General features: G+C 40.3%; 1 protein-coding gene across 4 annotated transcripts in view; it reads left to right on the plus strand.

Annotated features, from left to right (window-relative positions):
* TRIO (trio Rho guanine nucleotide exchange factor) overlaps window positions 1-12042 on the plus strand; it is a 339933-nt gene that overhangs the window by 110737 nt on the left and 217154 nt on the right. For all 4 annotated transcript variants that reach the window (XR_012921664.1, XM_076007936.1, XM_076007937.1 and 1 more), the window contains exon 2: window positions 11293-11367. Coding sequence is in view for 3 of the 4 variants with exons in the window: in XM_076007936.1 (XP_075864051.1) it covers window positions 11293-11367 (75 nt within the window). In the remaining variant the exon portion in view is untranslated. The remainder of the gene's footprint in view (window positions 1-11292; window positions 11368-12042) is intronic.

The following is a 12042-nucleotide window of genomic DNA, read 5'->3' on the forward strand; positions in this document are numbered from 1 at the left end:
CCAAGTTGAAGGATTTTGAAGAAAACTTCAAACCTGACTGTAGGTTGCATTCAGAATTAGCCTAAAAAACATATTACAAAGAGCCACTTTTGCTTCTTTTGAGTTGTTTTTACTTAACTGTAATAGAATTTGCTCCTACTAGGTTTCTTACACTGTTACAGGCCCTCTGGCCTCTGCTGGTCAGTAAACAGGACTGTGTTTCTCCTGATTGGATCCTCACAGCATCAGATGTACTGCAAATTACACTCAGGAAAAAAAAAAGGAACAAAATTGTCAAAACAAAGTAGGTTAACTGAAGTAACTTAGGCAAAGCAGTTATATGTAAGCTATAATGTGGATTTCTAATGATTAAACCATTGCAATATTAATCTTTGAACATGTTATTTATATTATTATTCACTTCCATGCTTTGTGTTTTTAATCCATAAAGCAAGGGTTTTCAACCCTTTCAAAATGGTCCAGAACACCCTTTTTTAGCTAAACTTATTTTTTTAGCTAGACTTATTTCTAGTGCTAGTGACAGATAAGACATTTCACTGACAAAAGTAACACTTTTAAGTGACTTTGTCTAATTAATCATAATAATATCTATATCTCTTTTTATAAATAACTGTACATGTATTTGCGAGATGTATTTGTCCATCAGATTTTGCTTGTTGAGTACACATAGTTAAGGCTACTGTTTGGTCTAATGTGTGTTTTATTTTGTTTTAGATTATAAGCTTCTTAAAATGAGGAATGTGCCATTTAGGGGGAAAATCTCTAGGGCTTAGGAGAACACCATGTGTAAATATGTTCTTTATGGATGCCAAGTGATTAAAAACACAATTCTAAGCCTTGTCAAGGGACTGACTAGCAGAAAGTTCTGCCAAATTCTTTGATGTTATTAAAGATACATCTTTCTAGTGAGTTTCATGTTGGAATTAAATCCATGCTTAATGAAGTGAAAATCACTTTTCAGACCTTTAGTTAAAAGTCCTGATGTTTGTGGCATTTGCCTTATATGATATATTAATAACAGTAAATGAATTAACTGAAAAATTTTAAAGTGGAAATGAACCCATAGTATTTTTGCTGAATATATTAGGAGAAACTTTGATATTTTATATATATGCAGTCTAATGATTCTAAAAATTGTATTTTAATTTAGATATAATTTCTGGTCACTCAAGGTAACCAATAGCTTGTTATTATTCAGCCGTAATTTATGTTTTCCCCATGGAAAACTCATCACTGTGGTATATGGAAATAGGGGGATTGATAGGCCCTGTGGAGCCTGGAAGGGAGTCCCCTGGGTGGGGACTGTGGCTTCAGTGGCTGGTGCTGGCACCTGCCCCTCCCTGGCCCCCTTCGTATCTCCCTGGTAGGAGCAGGGACTCATTCAGGTTAGTGTTTTAGGGTGGGGCTCAGGTGAGTCTGGGCTAGGGGATATTGCTATGGAGATAAGCTGGAAGAAGCCAAATTTTAAACCCTAATCTTGGTTCAGTGCTGGGAATTAAGTCCCTTTATCTCCTGGAAATTTATAGAGTGACTGGAGAGCTTTGGCCCAGCCTAACTGCTTTATAAAGTTGGTTCTGCACCCTTTATACCCACAGTCAGTGCCGAGGCAAGATTTCGTGGGTGCAGTAGTGCAGACATCCTGGGATGTTAGCGTCTGTGATATGAAGCCCTCACAGAGGCTGGACTTGGGGTCGGTTAATGTGGGGCAAACATGGTCTTGTTGGGTATCTAGCAGTCTGCCTCAGGTTGGCCTTCTGGTACTGAGGGACTTGAGGCTCCAGTATGGGCTGACATACAAAAGGAAGAAAGGAAGGCGCTCAATTTTGAGTTGTGTGGAGTTGACTTGCCTTGCCGATTCCATCATGGCAGTGTGTTCACAAATCTCATAATTGAAATACTTCAAGGTAGCCTTAAATTCTTGGGTGAAAACACTACTGAATGCAGAAGGGCAGAGCTGTGAGGCTTGTGTTTCCTGTTTAGAAACCACTTCGCCAAATATATTAGGACAATATATTCCTTGAATATCTTGTGTTTCCCTTGGTAGCTGAGGTGCTGGATGAAAAGCCAGTTCTCTTCACCCAACGTGCACGGTTTGTTCTTTCCAGCAGAGAAGAGAGGTTTTGTTTTGCTTTGTTCTGGTGGTGGTTGGAGCAGATAACTTTTTGAGAAGATTATAAAAATCTCAAGGTAAAACTTTTTTCTCCTTTAAAATGTAGATTGAGAATATGTAAATACAATTTTATTTAGTCACCAAAACATACTAGACATGGAATGAATGCTGTGCCTTTAGCTGCTCACAGGAGTTCGTATAGCTAGTTGAATGCTTCAGAGTTGTCGCTGACTCTTGGTGACTAGAGAAATCGCTAACTCTCAGTGACTAGATGGAAACTCTGCTCAGAACTCCAGACTGTAGACTGCCATTTGAAATGCCACTTGCCTGAAGCATGTGGATGTCCAGGTTTAACCAGCTAGGTGTTAAGTTCTTACTCTGTGCTAGGTGCGGTGGGCACTGTAGTCAGACACAGTTCAGCCCCTGCCCTCAGGGAGCTCAGCTGCTGGTGGGGACACCTGCAAGTCTTTAGATAATTTCTATGCACTGTGATAAGGATTTCAGGTACTGTGGGAGTGCAGAGTACAGGGGTCTGACCCAGCAGTGGGGAATTCAAGAGTGGGGGAAGGTGAAGAAGGGTGTGTGTGTGTGTGTGTTGGGAGTGGGAAGGAAAGAGGGTGTGTTAGGTGTGTGGAGGAGCATTGTGTGTAGAAGTTCAGCGGTGAGTGGGGATGGGGTGGGTAGGTGATGATTAGGATTCCTGGGTTGAGTCTGGAGAGAGGGTCACTAATGGTGAACTATTGAGACTATGGAGGTAGCAGACACTAGATCGTGAGGGCCTTTATTCGAGGGCACTGAGAAACCGTTAAAGAATTTTGGGGGAGTAAAATGACGAGATGTTCGTTTTAGAAACATCATTCTGGGGACAGTGGTAAAATGGATTTGAGGGAATCATGAACGTCGATTGGGAGATTGCTGGAATAACCCACAAGCAGGAGATGCTGGCCAGTGGGGACAGAGAGACACAGGAGCTTCAGGTGAACCGTGGAGTCTGTAGGACTCTGCTTCACGAAAAGAGGGAATGCGAGCGAGGATAGAGGGCAGGGAGAATCCTGGGTCCCTGATTTGGCCATGGGGATAGTGTGTGGGGTGTGTGTACTGTTCTGGCACCTGCACGCTGGGGAGCAGGCTTCGGGGTAAGCATGAGGTCAGGCTTAGCCGGTCAGGTGGTGACTGTCCTGTAGGCATGCAGGCTCCTTTTCATCATGGTGCCTCTTTGTTCCAGTGATGGACAGTTTCCTGCCTGACAGTTAAAACCCATCATAATCACTGCCCCCATACCTTGTCTTTGTTCTCTCCCATGAATGTGTTGTGTTTTTGTTACTCTGCTTCTGCTGATGCGGTTAGCTCTGGCTGGAGTGCGCTCTGTTCTCCATTCTGACCACTCATGGACCATCTATTTCTCCTGCACTTTGCACAGTTCCTTCATCTGATGGCATGTCTTCTCGTTCCTGTTCTCATCCCTCTGGCCCCAGCATCTGTACCGCAAAACTGACCCCTCACGTGTGTCGCTTCCCCAAACAGGTGGAGTTCAGGAAGGGTTCTAGATGACACATTGTACACAGGCACTCTCCTGCCTGTATGCGGGCTAATCCATGCACAGTGAGAGAAGTTCTTACATATCACTAGTTTATACCACTTCTCTGTGGTTGAAAGCCTCTTTGCCTGCCTAGTCTTTATGTAATAATCAAAAAGATGCTCATATAAAGGAAAAACAGTAGAATTATGGCTTTATTTTCCAAAGCCTTTTTACAGAATATGTTTGTGATCTGCATTAAAAAGTGTATGTGGCCACTGAGTTCAGATAAGAAAAATTTGAAAAAGGACAAGAGTGCTGAAATGTGAGATGTTTGACATGATTAAACAGGGTTTCTTTTAGTAGTAGCCTTGTTGATTTGATATATATCAAATTATTTGATACAATGATTAAATTTGATTGGTTGTATCACTCTGGTTCATTTGATACACACTAAACTTCTGCACAGCTTTCCTGAGAGGCTTCCTCTCTACAGCAAGTTTTTGGAGTCACTGAGTATTACAGAGCCATATATATGCACACACGTGTAGAATGTGTGTGATGTATGTATGTAGATTAGGGTGAGGTAAGTTGGGTCCCAGATTACAACCCCTTCTCCCAGAAGCATCACCCAACGAGCAGTACAGGCTCAGACAGACAGGTTATATGTGTCCTTTATTCTGGCATTAGGCAAACAGGATAAATTTTCTCCGTATATAGCTCTGTGCTTGTCCCTTGGGATGCAAAGAAGAATGACACATCTGGGCACGTGGTTCCTTTTTGATTTATGAGATCGTAAGTAAGTAGAACCTCCTTTATAATAATACTACTTTTTTTTTGAAACAGAGTCTAACTCTGTTCCCCGGGTAGATTACAGTGGCATCATCGTAGCTTACTGCAACCTCAAACTCCTGGGCTCAAGTGATCCTCTTGCCTCAGCCTCCTTAGTAGGTGGGACTGCAGGTGTGTGCCACAACACTTGGCTAATTTTTCTGTTTTTAGCAGAGATGACGTCTTATTCTTGCTCAGGCTGGTCTCAAACTCCTGAGCTTAAGCAATGCCCCCATCTTTGCCTCCCAGAGTGCTAGGATTACAAGTGTGAGCCATTGAGCCCAGCCTCTAATAATACTACTTTTTGACTATTAAAATATTCCCTTCCATTTTTTCTATTAGTTATGCTTTAAAATTAACTTCTAGTGTATGAATAATACAGAATTAAAACATTAACCCAGAACAGTTCTACAGATTGTTTCATTTACATTAAAATATATGTAATTGCTTAAAAAAACATTTTTTGTTATGGTCTTTTTGGTTATTTTGGCTTGTCCTTTGTATTTTATGGATAAGACATTAAAAGCCAGAGCTATTTTAAATGGAAATTCCGTTAACTCCCTCAAATCAATCAAACGTAGGCTGCTTTTTCTTCCTCTTAGGTATAATATTATAGGCTATTTTTTCTAAAATTATGTGAAGCGATAAATTAACCAGTCTGACAGTTATTATAACCATAAAGGTTATAAGTAAAAATTATAATGCTATACTATGAAACCTCATCCATACTCTTGGGTGGTCTTGTCTGTGAACATGTCCATATTCTTGATATAAATACTTAATTCATTTCATATGCATTTTATGAGTGTGATTGTGGTTATGTATTTATGTAAAAATAATACAAAGCATTGCATCATATGGTTTTTTTAATAAGTAAAAATGACAGCTATGTCTTTTGATTTGTAACCTTGTATCTCCCCTTTAACATGTTCATGGAGGATCTAGGCTAGTTAAAATGCTTCCTTCCTATGCGTCACTTCTAGATGCTTGCACAACTAAAACCCTTGATAGCGCAAACATTGTGCCGCCCCGGGCTGCAGCTCCCTGTGCTCTGTGTGTAATCCTGCAGGTTCTGCAGTGAAGTGGCCTGCCTGGAGAGGGTGACGTTACCTCTCTCTGCGCATGCGCATGCCAAGCGAGGGCGGCGCCGGCCATGCTGATGCAGAGATTTATCACCCTGCTCTTTGTGTTCAGGGGTGCTGGTGCGCTTGAGAAGTTTCCCCTCAATTAACTAATGAGTAAAATTCCGTAATTACCACCAAGAGCCAGTACTAATAGGAAGCTCCAGCTAACTGTTTAATTTCTTTTTGGCTGTTTAAAAATACTGCTTTGTTTATTAACATATTTTTATTATTGCTACAACCTGTGTTTTTATAAATATAGAGTTTTTTAGAATCTCTTCCCACGGACGATTTTCCCATTTAGTAAATACTAAAGTGGAATAGCTGATAGGCAGCTGAGACCTCTGCAAATGCATGAGGAGCACAGTTTGTCATGAGGGCTGGCTGCCTTCTAAGGAGATGAGGCGGACAATTCAGAACAAGGCACCAGTTCATTTTGTTCAGCAGCCTAAATGATCAAGAAATAACTATTTTTTTCAAACACTGTTCTTGATTTAAAGAAAAACATTTAATTTGAGGATTATGTAAGATTTTAGATTACTAGTATCTGCCAGTAATCCTGGGAAAAATATAGGATAAAAAATTAACCTGTATTACAAATTTTTTGAATTTGATTCATTTCATCTTGTTTTTGTGTTTTTTTTTTTTTACTCCTTATGTAAAAATATCATTGGGATAATTTACTGCATAAAAGCTTTTGCTCAGTGTGCATTTTTTTTTTTTGAGATAGTTTCCCCCTGTTGCCCTGAGTAGAGTGCAGTGGCACCATTGTAGCTCACTGCAACCTCGAACTCCTGGACTCAAGTGATCCTCCGGCATCAGCCTCCCCAGGAGCTAGGATTGAAGGCATGTGCCACTGCGCTTGGCTACTTTTTCTGTTTTTAGTGGAGATGGGATCTTGCTCTTGCTCAGGCTAGTCTCAAACTCCTGACCTCAAGCAATCCTCTCGCCTGAGCCTCCCAGTCTATGATGCTTTAAAAAATTTTTTTTTAATGGAGAGGGATTGTTCTCTTTCTTGTTACTGTTTTAAATCTAATACTGGACAGAGGGGTGTTAATTTTCCTTCTTAAAAATACAAATCATACTATGATTGAAGGCTAAACTGCACTGAGTTTATATTTCACAACCTAAAATAGAAGATACTAAGGAATACTGGGGTGCTTGAATGGTGGTTCAGGGACACCAATTATTCCACCTCTGTTGAGCATCCTTTGCCTGGTCTGCCCTAGGCATCTGGGATATGGGAGGGAACAAAAAGCTGACCTGTCCTCCAGCTATTGGCTGATTTAGAAAAAGAGAAAAATTCTCCACTTAATGGACAATATAATGTTTATCATTTTAAGAAATAGGAGTGATTTGGGAGCATGGGTTTAACACTTATGCTTAGATTGACATGCTGCTGAACCAAATAGTAATGTAAAGGTAATAACAGAATCAATTTTGGCAAATATTATGCTGAACCTTGGGGTTGAGATATTTTAGAATAATGAATTAAAACCTCTAAATATCCAAATTTAATTGTTTTAAGGGAAAGACAATATTTTTGTGTGTTGACTTGAAACTGGAAAGAAAATCAAGTACTACCTACACATTTATATTTAGTTAACAACTACAAAATCTGATTTTTAGCCCAAGCCTGTTTTCCCCAAGATCATTCAGAAATATTAGTGCAAAGGTTTTAGAGAATAGCACACATTATCATGTGAGTATTCTGGCTGGTTCAAAAGAGTATTTGTTGCCAGCCTGTCAGTATTCCCCTGGGAAACATCTTCTGTACCTATGGATAAGCTTCGGCTGGCTCCATCGTGTGCCGTGGTGTTCACTGTTTCCTGAAGGTAGCATTTCATTAAAGTCCACCTTAATGTCTTTATCTTAGATAGCAAAACGTGTTTTAAATTGTAACAAGAATCCAGTATGCTCTTCTGCACACTCTACTAGGGGCTCTATGCAATTTAAAAATTAATAATTTGAAAAATGGGTACAACCAAATGTCCCTTGATTTTGGCCATCTACCTTTGTTATCTCCTTTCAAGTTGCTATTCTTGTTCTACCCTTTCTCTCCAACCTTTTCTAATTTTATCAAAATTCTCTTTGTGGCATCACCTTTTACCTATTAGTAGCATTGACAGACTCCTTTGATAGCCCTTAAAAGTAAAAATGTTGCTCACTCCCGGTCTGTGGCATAAGGACGAGGTTTGGGATCTCAGAAGCGTCTCTCCAAGACGTCATTTGCTGTTTCTTTAGTCTCTCTGTGACCTTGAGAAGTGTGTGTGTTTCCAGGTGACAGTCATTTGGTACAGCATAAGTTTGATGTTCAATAAGTTTGAGAACCACAGCTAGATCCTTTAATGCATGAATAAAGAAAGCATTAGGAGTTGAACCTTATCTGCTGTGTAATCTAGAATCACTGGAATAGCACAGAAGCCATTTATTTTTAATTTTTAAAAACATTTTTTTATAGTCACACACAGTTTTCATAAATAGCTCTTCAGAGCATTGAACACAGCCTGCCTTTTTGATCTAAGGAACTTTCATGGTTGAGTTCTTCCTGCTTTTTATAGAAAGTTACTTGATATATTTAATCTAGTTTTAGTATTTATACTTGCTTCCTGAGTCCTTTGCTTATTGAGTGTGTGTTTTAAAATGAAAATGGTTTTAAAATAATACCTAAGTGACCACCTTAATAGCCACAAACTCCATTTCTTTATGTAGTTAATTTTATATTTCTTCCCTTTTTTCTGTTTTAGAAATATTAACTGACAATTTTAATATAAGTAACATATTTTTCTGTGACATATTCAGCAACAATATAGTAAAACTGGTTAGAATTTATATTCTAGTCTATATTTGGGCATGTACATATATCACAATAAAAGTGCAACACCTTTGCACACCAATTTGTCATTGACTCTTGCTTTTCCTCCTCTAAAGAGGTTGTGAATCTTATTGAAGTTGGGGGGAAACTCATAGGCTAAAGTAACTACAGCTCTGAGAAACTAAAGGTAAAGGTCAGGTCACAAGGAGCTAGTCTGTGGCTCACAGTGGGGAATAATAGGAAAATGAGATATTCATTGTTAAGTTTTGTTTTCTGCATCCCGTTTTCAAATCAATATGATGTTCTTCCTGTAGGGTAGCTTGGAATGTGACAGCTCTAACTTCCATCATTGACTCCATCATGGGTATCAGCAAATAGATGTGATTCAGAAAGTTAGCAATTGTCAAGAATGTTTGGAATAATGACTCAGGTCACACAGTCCTTCCCCGGGGTATCAGCTCTGGGATCAGGACATTCTTCTTGGTGAGGGCTGTGTGACTCACAAGTGGGACTCTGTTTTCCTGGTGTAGCAGCCCAGGACTGTAGGCAGTGGCATGTCTCTGAGGGCTGCGCTGTGTCCTGGCTAGGATACATGGGTGTGGGCTTGTAGGAAGCATGCATTTTCTTATCTCTGAGCAACAGAGGGGCAATCCTCTTTTCATATACCTACAGATTAGGATCTACAGCTGTAGCTTAATCTTTCCTCCTGTTTCTATCTTTCATGTGATTTGCTGCCACCTCAGTTGCCTAAGTCCCACAGCACTTTGTCCAGCCTACAAAACTTTCCATAATCTGCCTTGTTTTATAGGTGTTTATAAATTCATCTCTTTAGGGTTGCTGCGGAGCCTTGGTCCTCTTTGCACTTGCCCCAGCAGCGCCGTCTGTGTCTCCCTCAGATGGAATCAGGATAGAATTTTCTTTCTAGACACGTTCAGTGAATTCCAGTGACTGGTAGTGAATTGCTGAGACTAGATTGCATCCATTCAAGAGTTTTGAAGGAACCTGAAGATGAAATTGCAGAACTCTTGGCTCAGATGTTTTGCATTTTATAAATAGCCACCGTTTTAATCACTTGGTGGGTTGCCAGCACAAAGAATGGTGCATCGGAAAGGAAAATGGTCTGGTGATCTGGAGGCTCGAGCTGTGTGTTGAGCCCATCCATAACTGGCTGGGTGGCACCGTGCGGCCTTCTCAGGACATGGGGGTCCTCAACAGGATGTGTCTGCTGCAAAATTTGTGGTGTCTGTCAGTGTCATGTCTAAATCCCACTAACCAGGGTTCTTTGCACATGTACAAATGTTCTATGGACAGAAAGGATTTACTTAAAAACAACAACAACAACAAATTACACCATTAATTTACTTATTCTCTTTGCTTATATGAATGATGTGTTACAGAGACTGAATTCTGTTTTATCCTTCATGAAGGTGTTGGTTTTGTTGTTGTTTGCTTGCTTACTTTAGCAGGCAACTAATTTGGCTGGACCTAAACTTCAAACTCTCTCTCCTTTGCAGTGGGTAACAACTTAAATCTTGGTTCAGATCTTTAATCCTTAGCAGGGCTGCTTGGAATTTGCCTGGTTCTTGCTTTGGTTCATGTCCTGGTTCTTGTTTTAACATTTCCATGTGGCTTTGACTGGGCCCTGCCCTCAGGTTAACAGCCCTAATGAAGGGAAGTGTACCAATGTCGCTCCCTTTTTCCAGATGGATCTCCCTGCTTTTGTTCACTCAGTGCCTTGAGAGAGTCATTTTTTTGTAAATGTTATCTGTGGCAGGGCTGGTCTAATAGGAGCTATTCAGGCACAGCACAAGTGGAACGTCAATTCATTTTCTTTCAGTACTTTTCTTGCTTTCTAATTCCAAGTCTACATCTTGCATTGGTTGTGTTACCAAACTAAAATTTTGGATGTTTTTCTTGTACTATTTTAGCAAACACAAATAGAACAATTGGGACAGGGGAGTGGTCTTTTATTTTTTTGTAGAGATTGTCCTGCTAACAATGAGAGTTACTAGTTTTGATGAGCATCCCTGAACGTATTACCTCTGTTAGAGACACCCAAGAGAAATATCTCGAGTATAAACATTTTGGTCCCCAAATTCCCATGTAGGCGTTCGCCCTGGTGACCTGGGCCAGACACATTTGGATTGCAAGAATTTATTTTGTTTAGATGAATGTTGTCTTGGCCTAAATTGCCTGCCGCATGCTTCTTTTCCCTCTTGGCCTTCTAAGATATTGGAGGTGGGGGAGAGTTGGTTTTTAGTGAGAAGAGGGACTGGCCACCTCTGAAGCTGGAGCAGCAGTGGGCCATCTGACCACATTAGCCATTGACATTCCTCCGGGGGGCATGACCCAGAAAGCCTAGAAGGAAAGAGCAGAGAGAGTGCATAGCCAGTCCCCGGCTATTTATAATCCCCTCTCTGCTCCCTGCCACAGTGTATTTTTAACAGACTCTCAAGTCTGATAGAATGAGGCTTTGAGCTCCCCCTAGAGGTTTTAGTATGCCACAAATAGCAGTTTTTAAAAAGCAATGTTGCCGTTTTTCTTTGTCAGTATTTAAATTAATCTAAAAGATTAAAATGAAGATTTGGTAAATGATCTGGACTGACTTGATATCCTGTCTTTTGGGAACCAAATCTTTATTGCTACAAATGGCTGAGAGTCTTTTGGGGACATGAGATTCTGGGTCTGTGTGCAGATCATTACTCAACATTAAAATAGGAGATAGTTCTGTGGTCATAGACTGTGCTTTATGGAATTCAAATGTTGTCACAAGGTGATGTTACTTATGTTGATTTAATGGGTGCAGAGAAAGCTACTGTGTTGGCATTGGATAGAGAGGTTAAGGAGTAATTGCTACTCAAGCAACCCAGTAATTTTATTTTTTCTTTCTGTATTTCAGGATTTCGAAAAAATGATGAAATGAAAGCTATGGATGTTTTGCCAATTTTGAAGGAAAAAGTTGCATACCTTTCAGGTAAAGTCTAACTCTCTAATCTTGTTTTCTCCAGCTGCTTTGACACAGTATCAGAGTTTCATGTCCTGAATTACCTCACCTGCCACAGCATATAAAAACATTGGCATCTCAATGAATTGTTAACTGCTTTATTCTTGTAGCAATTTTCCTGAGAAATTAGTGCCCAGAGCATTTTCTTCCAGCTAGGAGGAATAAGGAGTTAGGTAGCACTGGTGATCAGAGAATATGTTTGTATTTGTCATTCAACAAATGTGGATGTTTTGCCCCAATCAGTTAAGTAAAAGAAATGAGTTTTAAAAGTCAATCATTTCAGCAAAAGTGGTGGGAAGGTGACAGTATATAGATGTGTCCTGAATTTCTTACCTTCATTTCTTACTCTGCTTCTTCTTGAGAGCTCCTCCTTTGGGGCCCCCAGGCCCTGGAGTTATTAGAACCCATGTCATGAACCATAAAGTCCCACTGACCTCTACTAGCCGAGTCTCTACTTCCCTGTGGATGCCAGTCCTTGGGGCCCTGGCCCTCCTGCAGTGTGGTGACCACTCTGGATCAGTTCCCTGGGCTTTGGGACACCTAATTGCCCTCTCTTCTGTACATAGGCAGTTATGTTTGGGCTTTCTCTGGCTGCCTCCTTGGTGTCTCCTTCCTACACAAGCAGAACAGCCAATGAGTATTATA

The sequence above is a fragment of the Microcebus murinus genome, chromosome 11 (assembly GCF_040939455.1).
Source record: "Microcebus murinus isolate Inina chromosome 11, M.murinus_Inina_mat1.0, whole genome shotgun sequence".
Lineage (NCBI taxonomy): Eukaryota > Metazoa > Chordata > Mammalia > Primates > Cheirogaleidae > Microcebus > Microcebus murinus.